The sequence below is a fragment of the Saccopteryx bilineata genome, chromosome 3 (assembly GCF_036850765.1).
Source record: "Saccopteryx bilineata isolate mSacBil1 chromosome 3, mSacBil1_pri_phased_curated, whole genome shotgun sequence".
Taxonomy (NCBI): Eukaryota; Metazoa; Chordata; class Mammalia; order Chiroptera; family Emballonuridae; genus Saccopteryx; species Saccopteryx bilineata.
Genome location: NC_089492.1, coordinates 166052086 through 166065106, shown reverse-complemented (window position 1 = coordinate 166065106; position 13021 = coordinate 166052086). Strand labels below are relative to the sequence as shown.

Here is a 13021-nt window from a genome sequence, read left to right as displayed (position 1 = left end):
TTGCACATTTAAAAGCAGAGTCTGTGGTTAAGGTAGGCATTGACCGACAGAAAAGAAGCAAACGTGGACATTTGACTCCAATTTCAAGTCTACGCAGATTCAGCAAGCACTGACCCTATGCAAAGTACCATGCTAGGCATTGCAGGGATAAAAAGTCCAATGACAAAAGAATTTCAAGATAATTAGGGGTGTTGTGATTTAAAAAAAAAAAAGGCATGAAAAGAAAATAATCCTGTTGGTGAGAAATGAAAAGAGTGACAAGACTCCTGTATTTTTTTTTCTTCATACTTGAAGAGAACTAGATTAAAAATGGAAAAGTATAAATAAAAATGGAAAGGAAATCATGGGTAAGAGAAAGAACAGTTGAAGCAGTTGAGAAAGGTTAACGGTTAGTTTAAAACTTCATCATCTTGTTTAAAATCGGAGCATTATGTTTTCTAATTCCCTTTTCACTAAAAATAGAACTATGAGAGAAGTGAGACATTGATAAGAACATCTTGACACTATGAATGATTAACACAGGCAAACACAGATAATCAGTCTCCAAGTCCCCAGCCATGACCATGACCCACCCAAACAACGCTATGGGGCAGGGAGCCCACCTAAGCAGCCCTGGAATCAGCTCAGCTTTATGTTTTTGTTTTTTTTTTAAATTTATTTATTCATTTTAGAGAGGAGAGGGAGAGACAGAGAGAGAGAAGGGGGGGGAGGAGCTGGAAGCATCAACTCCCATATGTGCCTTGACCAGGTAAGACCAGGGTTTTGAACCGGCGACCTCAGCATTTCCAGGTCGACGCTTTATCCACTGCGCCACCACAGGTCAGAATCAGCTCAGCTTTAAAAGTCTATGCCCCAGAAAGATGGGAGAGGTCCCAGCCACTGACATTTAAAAACACAATTTCAACAGGGAAGACACAATGAGGGAAATGAAATGCCAACCCTCCCACCCCCAAACCCAGACAGCCAAGCCTTCTTAATAGTGAGCTTTTAGGATTTAAAATTCTCCCGTAAAATCCACCCACCCTCTTTTGAGATGTCAAGATAGGCATCTCCCCACTTCTGGGACTTAACTGCCACACAGGAGCAAAGAGCTGCCCTGAATTCCTAGTTTCCCTCCTAGTTGAGCTGGCACTGCTGCTGTGGACTCAGAACTGTGTCTGTGATGCCCCCTCCAGGAACAAACACAGCCCTCCTGCTGGAGAGGGGAGTGGGTAACTGGGCTTCTCTGCCTGCCTGAACCCTAGAGCAGTGGTCCCCAACCCCTGGGCCACGGAACGGTACCGGTCCGTGGGCCATTTGGTACCGGTCTGCAGAGAAAGAATAAATAACTTACATTATTTCCGTTTTATTTATATTTAAGTCTGAACGATGTTTTATTTTTAAAAAATGACCAGATTCCCTCTGTTACATCCGTCTAAGACTCACTCTTGACACTTGCCTCAATCATGTGATACATTTATCCGTCCCACCCTAAAGGCCAGTCTGTGAAAATATTTTCTGACATTAAACTGGTCTGTGGCCCAAAAAAGGTTGGAGACCACTGAACTAGAGTCCACTTGTCCTTCCCTCCCTCCCCACATATTCTTCTCTCCCTAACCTTGCTCAGTGACTGCAACTATGGGACCAGACCGGTGGGAGGGGAAGCAGCTGTCTCTGTACTTACTGATGGGAAGAACTATGATGGGGATGTTTTTGGGCCGCTTGCTCTCCTTGTCGATGAATTCCCCGGTGACCGTTTTCTCTCTTTCTGTCACACGACAGTTGTACTTCCCGCTGTCTTCCTGGCGGAGGTGGTAGATCTTCAGCACAAAGACATTGTCACTCTCTTTGGCCACTTTCAGCTGCCCCCTGGCTTCCCGATGGGCGAATTCGCTGTTGAGGACAGGCACAGCGTTAGGCCCCATGTTGGCAATGAGTGAGCTGTTGAAGGCCCAGGAGACAGCGAAGTAACGGTCGGGAATGTTCTGAGCCTCCAGGATGCATCTGAACTCCACCGGCTCTCCCATTGTGTACAGGCGTTTCTCTGTTTCCAGCCGAACAGTGAACTCTTTGTCTAAGAAAAAACCACAGAACGGTGCACTCTGGGTGAGTGAGGAGCCAAGCTACGCAGACTGCATCTGCACGGTCCCACCACCCAAGCCTTCTCTCCAGTGCAAACTACAGAGAAGGCACCACCACACTGTCCTGAGAACAAACTCCAGCTCGCACCCAGGTGACCTGAGAAATTAAATTCTTAAACATCACAGAAGGAAACCAAGGTAGCCAGACCCAGGTAGTCTGAAGGGGCTGCTATCCCAGTCACGACCGATGGGCTCTGTCTGCAGCTTACACTGCCCTAGATTCACCCCCCAAAAGCCAATAAGGAACTCTGAATATCACTACATGGCAGATAGCAAAGGCCTAGTAGCCTTGACTTCTACACTCAGAATAACCCACTAAACAACAGGATTACAAACACATTCAGCAGATATAATAGGACTTACCCCACTGGGGTTTCTGAGGCAAAAATATACAATAGCCTAGGTGCTGGCCCTCATATCCTAATAAACTAAAAAATAAACACATTGAAATACGTTCTTCATCCCCATGTGAATACTAGAAATAAGACACACGTAAGACCAACCCTAACAAAATGGCACAGGACAAATGAAAACTAATGGCTTTTCACTAGTCACCACCTGTCAAATATTTAGAAAGGTGTAATAAAAAATACCTATTACACTGAAAACCAGAACACCCGTGAAATGGCCGATGAACCCGAACCCCAACCCCCTCCAGGGAGCTGGGTGTTTAATCCAGCATGAGGGGTGATCAAAGAAGAGCCCATCACCATCAACGTGTCCCAGCACTCTGAGTAACGGTGTGTGGTGACTGTCATTTCCATGGGTTCTATGGGACAGTTCTCCTAGCTCATGGCAGAAGTGGGGGACAGGGTAAGACAAAAGAGTCAATGGGGCCCTGGCCGGTTGGCTCAGCGGTAGAGCGTCGGCCTGGCATGCAGGGGACCCGGGTTCGATTCCCGGCCAGGGCACATAGGAGAAGCGCCCATTTACTTCTCCACCCCCCCCTCCTTCCTCTCTGTCTCTCTCTTCCCCTCCCGCAGCCGAGGCTCCAGTGGAGCAAAGATGGCCCGGGCGCTGGGGATGGCTCCTTGGCCTCTGCCCCAGGCGCTGGAGTGGCTCTGATAGCAGCAGAGCGACGCCCCCGAGGGGCAGAGCATCGCCCCCTGGTGGGCAGAGCTTCGCCCCTGGTGGGTGTGCCAGGTGGATCCCGGTCGGGCGCATGTGGGAGTCTGTCTGACTGTCTTTCCCCGTTTCCAGCTTCAGAAAAATACAAAAAAAAAAAAAAAAAAAAGAGTCAATGGTTGGAGAAAACACTCCGTTCTAGACAACAGAACCAAAGAATCTTGGGTAGGGAAGGCTGTAGCTGCAACCACTCTGCTCAAGTCCTTCCTCCCAGTTCTGCTCACCAAGAGAGAACAGAGGGGCAATCACTTTAAAGAGACCTCTGCATTCATCGTAGACTCAATGACTCCAAACCTGATTGCCTTCCCTACACTGGCATGTCCGAGCCTCTACTACTATCTGCAAGACCCCTGCGCCATGTAAAACTCCTATCCCTCCGAGAAAACACAGGAGTCATGAGAGCCCTGCTTCCGCATTCCTAGTCTCCAGCCCAGCCTGGCTTTGTACCCGGCTCCCAGCCCCGCCCCTCCCATATGGGCCAGCACCTTGCCCAAACCCCTGTTTTTCCCCAGTGAATCAGCTTCATTACCTAAACTTCCTAACAACAGAAACCACTCAACAGCTCCCAGAGCTCACCTCTAACATGAGAGCTGCTGCCTCAGCTTCCCTTTCCCAAAAGACTACTCCCGAGAGACAGGGGTGGAGATAGGCAGGTTTTCCTGTCATCTTCTGTGTAGATGAATGCACCTACGTGGCCTGTGCCCATGTTGTCTGCCAGATCCTGGCTCTCTGGTCAACCCAATTACAATGATTTATATCTCAACATCATTGATAAAAAGCACCCCTTCCATACAAATGCCCCTGAAGACATGTGAACAGGTGCCCTAGACCTCAGATGCCCCATTTCCTTGGGGTTAGGCTGGCTGCAACTGTGGCTTTCTTTGCTTGGCAGCCAAAGACTGAGCACAGGCAGTGCCCCTCGGCTAGGGAAGCCCTGACGGCCTCAGGCTACAGACACGAGATTTATAACTGATCACCCTTTTATCTGCACTACAATTTGCCCTTAGTTATACCCAATTAAACCACTAGAAATTGATTTAGGCCTTTTCGAATACCTCCCTCACTCCTCAGCCCACTTAAATTGGCTTCCGGCCCTTTTCCCATATTTCACTTCCCCAGCAAACGTCATCAGCGAGGCCCCTCTGCCCCCATCACAACCAAGGGTTTTCCCAGGCAGCTCTCAGCCTCTGGCCTGGCCTCTCCCTTGGGCTCCATGACAACGCCCCTCCTGCTTCTCCCTTGCCTGACCACTCGGTTTCTCTCTTTCACTGGACCTGCTCCTCTTGAGGCTGTTCTCCTGGGCCTCATCACTCCCAAGTTCAAATCTGACTGAGCTGTGTGTCGATGACATGCTGGTGTTTCACGTGCTGAACGACGATGAGTCTGCTTGCAGGGTGGACTCCCTGACTACTATTCACGGGAAAGGAGACTGCAGCTGCCACCCATGGGGGAGCAGACACTCTCCGGCGTGTCCTCCTTACCATTCAGGGCGTCCCCCCTGAGTTCCAGCCGCAGGCCCCCAGACAGCTGAACTCCTCCTTCCACAGGGCCCTTCTTCTGCCTCCAGCACCCACTCACCGCCTCCTCTCCAGGCTGCTGGCGCTCACCTGTCATGGTCTTATTAGTCCTTTCTTACCTGGTCTCTGGAATCAGATCCAACCTGTCTAATCAACTTCTATGTGGCCTCCATGTTTTCCTTCTAAATCCAGACTTTGGGTCATTCCTGCTCAAAAGTCTCCCCCCTCCCCCCACTGTCTGCAGCAGTGGTTTTCAAACTTATTTGGAAGGGGACTTCCTTTTTTTTTAAAAAAAATATAACATCTGGAGTTTTTTAAAACAACTGGTTGTCGAGGCACAGGCCATGGTTTGCTGACCCCTCTTTTACTCTAATAATGTACCTTTATCTTTGAGTTCCTCATTCTAGAACATCTTTGGTGACCAGTATTTCAAAGTCTACATTTACTACTTTTTTTATTCTCCCAGCTATACATTAAAACAATCTTCATTAAAGTTAGAATGAGCTCTGTTAGTACAACATACTCATTTCTAATACCACTGAATCAACACATACAATAATAACAATAAAATATATCAGATGAAGTTATAATCAGCTGAACACTGACTAGACTGGGGTTGAAGGATCTTCCAAGCTCACTCGTGTAGCTGTTGGCATGAGGCTCAGTTCCTCAATGCAAGCAAACAACACGCACCAGCAGAAGCCAGGAGTGAACACGGGAGACTGGATTCTACTGCTTGATCAAGGGGACCTGGGCTCCAGCAGAGAGAGGACGCAGGCTCTGCGGAGAAAGCTGAGGGGACAGCCACAGGAACCCATCAGCTGAGTCACTCTCCTGCGCCGCAGACACTATCTTTCTGGGGTTGGGACTTTCTTTTTCCTTACAAAGTCTTTTGTGCCCAATATAGAAAACACTTGGCTGAATCAAGGCAGGACTGAATTAGGGCCGTCACAGGCCCTCCTCTAGCACCCAGGCACGCACACGCGCACAAGAATGTGCACACATGCAGCCTCTCAGACACCTCTAAGATTTCTAAGGTTCCAAGGAGAACAGTCTGAAAATACCTGGTCCACAGAGTTAAGGCCAAGGTCCACATGACAGCACGTGAGGCTTCAGGCTCCTTTCCTTTTTCCTCTCACCATGCGTATCTGGAACTCAACATCTATTCATGCTCAACTTCTCTCTGCCTGCCCAGCATGTCAAGCCGTCTTGTGCTTCTCCTCCTGCTCTCTTGTCAAGCTTCAAGGCTCAGCTCAAATCACTAAACTCGCTGGTTTTCCTGGATGTGCCTTAGTAACTGTTCCATCCAGGGAAGCTGACTGTTGTTAGAGCAGGTCACATTCACTGCGGTCCACAGCACACTATATACAACACTACCATAGCACTTAGCACACTCCGCTGAGCCACTGGCTTTGACATCAGCAAGTTCCCTGAGTGCGGGGACCAAGTGCTCATCATCTCTGAATCCCCAGTGCTATCCCATGCCTTCAACGCTGAGGGGACTTACTCGATGCTTGCCGGCTTGAGCTGTGAGAGCGCCGGGTGTGGCTGCAGCCACCCAGCCTGCCCACCACTAGGACGCAGCGTGAAGTCACCAACTTTTATTTCATTGAGTTTTCCCTTAGCTGGCTTAGTCTGGAAAAATTTGCTGAGAAAATGTAAAAACTCCTAATTCCAAATTGGTAAGATGAAAATAAAGTAGGTTAGCTGATGCAACCTAATTTTTTTTTTTTTTTTTTTTTTTTTACAGAGGCAGAGATAGACAGGGACAGACAGACAGGAAGAGAGAGAGATGAGAAGCATCAATCATCAGCTTCTCGTTGCGCGTTGCGACTTCTTAGTTGTTCATTGATTGCTTTCTCACACGTGCCTTGACCGTGGGCCTTCAGCAGACCGAGTAACCCCTTGCTGGAGCCAGCGACCTTGGGTCCAAGCTGGCGAGCTCTTTGCTCAAGCCAGATGAGCCCGCGCGCGACCTCGGAGTCTCGAACCTGGGTACTTCCGCATCCCAGTCCGACGCTCTATCCACAGCGCCACCGCCTGGTCAGGCTGATGCATCCTAATTTAAAAGTATTAAGACTCAAAATTTGGTCCAGACTTTTGAAGCTGATCTTAAAAAACATCCAAGAAGGGAAACAATAAATATGAACTAAAGCGCCTTCTGTAGATGTCTTAGAATTGGAAGTCCGGAAGCTGCTACATGCTCTGGGTCTCCCAGAGCAGATGAGGTGTTGCTGACTCGGGAGCCCGATCCTTCTCATGAAAGCCCTCACATCCATTCGCTGTCCAGAGAATCCTTCTGCCCTGCTACCTCTACAGCTCCGCGTGACACAACCCAGACCGTGCAGAAACCCCCTGGGAAGGACATGGGACACACAGCCCCGCAGGTCCCGCCCCAGGAGCCTGGCCCAGGAGTCTGCACTATTGGGTAAGTCAGAAGCCCTGCTCTACAATGACAGAAGAACAAGTGGCAGAACTTTAATGTAAAGACCAAGACCACTGACCACAGCAAATAGGATAGGGATGTCATTAAACAGTGCTGCCAAGGAGACCTCACCTGCCTCTCAGACTCCCACAAACTACCCTCCACCCACCAGACAGCTACAGGCCCTCACCAGAGCTCAGCAGAATACAAGGAAAGACTCAGCCATCCACTACATCTCATTACAGCACAATGACCGTCCTCAACGATAGCCAGGGGAGCCCTGGCCCACGAGACCGGCCCTGGCCCACAGACGCCACCAGCACAGCTCTCGGAGCTGATCCAGGGCACAGGGTCATGTGGGGCATGCAGAGCGCCACCTGGCACTGCGGGAGGATAACACGAGGGGCAGTAGGACCTCAGCACCTTTGACCCAGCTCTAAACACATAAGTCACCTCCTCAGGCGATAGCCTTCTAGGTCTTTCCCTTGAAAAAACATTCACAGTGGACCCTAGTACTCCTGTGGCTGTCCTCACCCTGTGACTTCTCCTGCGGCCCCGTCATCAAGCCACCTGACTCGGCTTCTTCGCGCCCCCCACCCCACCTACTCATCTCTAGAAAATCTGAAGAACTGTGACAAAGCATTTTGGAAATCATAAAACATTACCAAAGAAATAATATGAAAAAGTAACCCTTTACACCAAAATTTCTCTAGCTCAGGATTTCATACCTGCAGTGGAAGGCTCCTACTTTCAAATGTCTTCTAAGAAAGAAACAGGATTAGTCACTGAAGTAGGCAACGTCATCAAAGGGGTAGGCATGTGACTAATGCAAACCCAGTCATAGGATACAATTTGTTTCTATGGCATCTCTCAATTTTTGAAAAGAATTTGTAGTTCAAGAAAATGTAAGACTCCTCGTGGGTTAAAGAAGCCAGTCTATCCGCAGGATTCAGCCCGTGCAACTCCTCTCTGAGACTCACGTGCAGGTAGATCTTAGGAGCCCTGGGCCTGACCCATCCCTAGCTTCCTCTGGTCCTCAGGCAGGACCATCTCTAACTTCCCAGGAAAACCTAGTGTACTTTCAGAGGTCACTACGAAAGGCATCTGCACACCCTTCCTGCATGTGACAACCTTCACAACCAGGTGGAGAATGAGGACAAGAGAGAGACTGACCTGTGGGCTGGACAGTGACCATGGTTCCCTCGGAACGCTTTTGGGTCATGGCATACCAAGAGCCGTCAGGATCCTGGATCCACTCAGCGGCCTCACAGTAGAACTCGCCCTGGTCGGAAGGCTGAAGGTGGAAGACGGTGAGGCGGAAGGTGCTGCTCCCCAGTTTGTCCAGCCGCACCTCCCCTAGGCTCTGCCTCTGGGCATACTCGCTGCTGGAGTGAAGCATGAAATCTCGACTCAGGGCAATGACCTCTACCGGCTTCTCGCTGCCTCTCTGCCGGAGCCAGGCCACCGAGAGGTGGCTGTGCTGGACTGTGTCTGTGGCCACCTCACACGTGAGCTCCAGAGGGTCCTGCTCCACTTTGTGCAGAGTCTGGGGCATGGCGGTGGTCTGCAGGGAGTCTGGGATCACTGCAACACAGGAACAACCCAAGTGAACAGTCACAACAGAGCCGCAGAACCTTAATATTCACAGGGACAAACGGAAGCTGTCCTGCTTTGGGCACACCATGGGAAAGCAGCATTCTTTGCAAAAGACAATAATGCTGGGAAAAGTAGGGATCATCAGGAAAAGAGGAAGACTGAATCTGAGGTGGACTGACTCTGTGAAAGAAGCTGTAGCATGAGTCTACAGGAGCTGAGCAGGGCTGTCAAGGACAGGGCATTGTGGACGCCACTCAGTCATCGGGTCCCCAGGAGTCAGAGCCAGCTCAGCGACAGGTAACAACAACAAAGCTCCCACCCCGTGTATCTCTGCAGTCCCGAAGGACCCCGGCAGGCACAGAACAGGAGTTTTCTGTTTGGATTTGGACTGCAAGTTTTTGGCAATTATTCTTAGCTGCTTGGTTATTTTTATAACACTCAAATAAAAGGTAGGCTGTATTTCATTTTACATATTAAATGAACTCCCCGAAAATACTGTGTAAAAAGCATTTTTTTCTTAGGCAAAATTAGATTTTATTGTTCATTCATTGCTTCAAGATATTTGAAACTGGCTTCTGACTGGTCTTCAAATGGGAATCGTTCCTGGAATTTGGGGCATTTCCATTTCTACACAACTTCCTCATTTCCTCCCTTGCAGACACCACCCCATATTCCCCAACTGACTTCAGCAATGCTTTGCTCTAGGAAGGCTATTTAAAAATAAAAAAATAAAAAACATTTTTGGTAGAGAAAGGCATCATCATTCTTGATTTTTTAATAGTTTCAATTTTCCTATAACTTACGTGCCAAAGTGGTCTACACTGGAATGAAGCCACAGGATGAGGGTGACTCAGGCAAACGGAGAGCTCCCCTGTGGTCCCCTGGTCAGGATCTCACCCTGGGATTAAATACCACCCCGTGACTGCTAAAGGCACTCCAAAGACAGCCAGTGTGTGCTTCCTCGCTGCACCCACCTCAGGGCTGGGCCACAGGCTCCTGATGCGTGCAGGCTTGTCAGAGAAAGGAAGAACCACCAAAAAAAGCTGGAGGGGAGAAGAGTGGGGAGATGGCAGTGTTTGCCAGTGGGAAGGACCAACTATTCCAGTTTTTATTATCACAAATAAATCTGGAAATTAGGATGGGGCAGAAAAACAGAACAGCCTTGAAAGCCTTTCATGTAGAGATCCCTCCATCATTCGGGGATCACTGGGCCGCTGCTGCACATGCCTCCCTCATGCGCTCAGCATCTCCAGGCACCCAGTCCGAGCAGGGACCTGAGGCTGCATTTACTTCCTGAGTCAGGGGTGCTACAGGTCTCCCAGAGCCCGTCCACAGGCCCATTTCCGAGAGGTTTCACCTGTCTCCCAGCTGACATCATTTGCTTCACCATCCTCATCATTCTTCAGATAATCAATCACAAACATCCTTGCCTCCTATTTTCACATCCCCTTTCACTAAGTAGAGGAATTGTTAACTTTCTCTGAAAACTTAACTTCTGCTTTAGACTTTTTTAAGTTTCAGCCTCAACCTTCTATTTTATAAAGGAACACAAACTCTATTCAGTTATGTTACTAGTTGACCTCTAAAATATCTGGGGATCTTTTTTTAAATTCTGCTGACTTACCCACATTTGAAAAACTAAGTCATGGGGAAAGCAGAACTTGGAGCACTGCACCATCCCTTATTCAAGGGTTAACCGAGGAGTGAAGCATGGAGCCGTCCAGGAATCCATGTGGGTTTTTATTTTTTATTTTTGTCAAATTTCTACTCTAATAGAAGTAACTCAATGTTACGAACTAAATGTTTGTTTATGTCTCCACAAAATTCATATGTTGAAACCTAATCCCTGGCATGCTGTGCTGGCATCTGGGGAGGAGGCCTGTGGGAGATGATTAGGTCGTGACACTGGCGCCTCCATGAATGGGATCAGTGCCCTCATAAAGGGACCTCAGAGAGCTTGCATTCCCGTCCCACCAAGTGAGGATACAATGAGAAGACAGCAGTCTGCAAGCTGGAAAAGGGCTCCCTCCAGAACCAACCAGGCTGGCACCCCGCTTCCAGGACTATGAGAAATAAATGCTGTTGCTTAAACCACTCAGCCTACGGACCTTTGTTACAGCAGCCCACACTGACTGTGACACTCAGGCAGGACACGGCCCCATAAACGCAGTCATCTCCTCACCCATTAGGTTCATCTTGGCACTGTAGCTCCCAAAGTACCGCTCATCGGTGGTGGGCGTGTAGCACTCGTACTCCCCAGCATCGCGGGCCTGGAGATCGGTGATGTGCAGTAAGGCCGAGTCGCCCTGGATTCTCTCCACGTAGATCTTCCCACTGCGGACACGCTGGGTGTAGATGGCATAAGGGAAAGAAGAGTCCACGGTGCTGACGATCTGGACCTCGCGCTCTGGGGCGGTGGGCAGGTAAATGGACCACTGGAAATTCTGCTCAGAAGGTCCCTGGAAGCCACTCACGTTGCACCAGATGGTGATGTGGGAGCCCTCTGTGCGGTATAAGGGTCCTTCCTGGACAGCGACTTGACGCTGTGCCAACACCACACCTGTGGGGGACATACACATGACAGGCTCACTTACTTCTGAGACCAAAATGCAAAGTAGGCAGAGATATTCAAAGGGTTTGCTACTTGTGTGACATGGCAGTAATATAGATAGCTTACGGGTCCTTTCTGAGGTGTTCCATGATTTATTAATATTAATTAAGACACTCCATAGTAAAGGCCCTGGCAGGTTGGCTCAGCGGTGGAGCGTCGGCCTGGCATGCAGGGGACCCGGGTTCGATTCCCGGCCAGGATGCATGGGAGAGGTGCCCATTTGCTTCTCCACCCCCCCTCCTTCCTCTCTGTCTCTCTCTTCCCCTCCCGCAGCCAGGGCTCCGTTGGAGCGGGATGGCCCGGGCGCTGGGGATGGCTCCTTGGCCTCTGCCCCGGGCGCTGGGGTGGCTCTGGCCGCGGTGGAGCGGCGCCCCAGAGGGGCGGAGCGTCGCCCCCTGGTGGGCAGAGCTTCGCCCCTGGTGGGCGTGCCGGGTGGGTCCCGGTCGGGCGCATGCGGGAGTCTGTCTGACTGTCTCTCCCCGTTTCCAGCTTCGGGGGGGGGGGGGGGGTAAGAAAAGAAAAAAAAAGACACTCCATGGTAAAGCACTGTCCCTAACAGGCATATATGGGAATTTGTGCAAGGATGTGGTTACTTAGCAGCTGACCCTTGGGAACGTCCTTTGGTCCCTCTGTTTTTCACGTATATGGCATTTTATAACTATTGATATATAAATGCTATTATTAATGCTACTTATAAGGTTTTTAATAAAATAAACAAGAAAAGTTGAATTGACACAAATTCAGATGAAAACGAATAAAAGCTCCCTTCTTGCAATCTGGCAGGAACGAAGCACTCCTTCCCTGATTCGAGGTCTGGTAGGAAGGATGGGCCCTTTCTCTGGTGCTGCGCCCTTTATTCTCAAATGTAGCTACTACCAGGACGCCCTGTGGATGAGCAGTCCTTATTTCATCTGCCCCCGCCCCCTGTCATGAATGGGGACAGAGCCAAGTGCCCACAGGTGCTGCAGCTTTAAGCCAAGTACACGCCCACTTGAATGTGAAGGGCTGAAGTAGGTCCCTGCTGCCCAGATGCCCACATGCTGACCACAGACAGGTGGCAGGAAAGTAAGGCTGAACCTTAGGATCACAGCTCTGACTCACCCACTGGCCCCACCTTCTGGCTGGGACATGCTTCCCAAGGTAGCTCCTGCCTGTTCTGAGCAAGGTTTCCCTTGTAGACTCGGCAGGGAGATATGGTGAGTTTAATTTCTCAATTTCTCATTCCACAACAGCACAACACTGATTCTGCCTGAGCCACCAAGAAGGTGGGAGAGGCCCAGGGGCCCACCCTTTCAGCCTCACCCTGGGCAGCAGCTGGGCACAGCAGTGTGGCAGAAAGGGCAGGTGAGGTCTAGGTGTAGTTTGCCAGGAATTGGAACTGGCTGTGTCATCCTGGACAAGTTGCTTTTTCCTCGGGAACTTGATCTTCTTGTCTACAAAATGATGTCTGAGAAAGCTCTGGAGCAGACTGGTATGTATGCAAGGCTGGCTCTGTCACTTATTAGCTGTGATTTTTCTTTTTTAATTTTTATTTATTTATTTTTATTTTTTTTACAGAGACAGAGAAAGAGTCAGAGAGGTACAGATAGGGACAGACAGACAGGAACGGAGAGAGATGAGAAGCATT

The 13021-nt window shown here is 49.6% G+C and overlaps 1 protein-coding gene across 7 annotated transcripts in view; it reads right to left on the bottom strand.

Moving 5' to 3' along the window:
• Positions 1–13021, bottom strand: part of IGSF3 (immunoglobulin superfamily member 3) — a 102552-nt gene that overhangs the window by 30402 nt on the left and 59129 nt on the right. For all 7 annotated transcript variants that reach the window (XM_066268191.1, XM_066268189.1, XM_066268194.1 and 4 more), the window contains 3 exons: positions 10966–11343; positions 8361–8771; positions 1664–2053 (listed from right to left, as the gene is read on the bottom strand). In XM_066268191.1, coding sequence (XP_066124288.1) covers positions 1664–2053; positions 8361–8771; positions 10966–11343 — 1179 coding nt within the window. The remainder of the gene's footprint in view (positions 1–1663; positions 2054–8360; positions 8772–10965; positions 11344–13021) is intronic.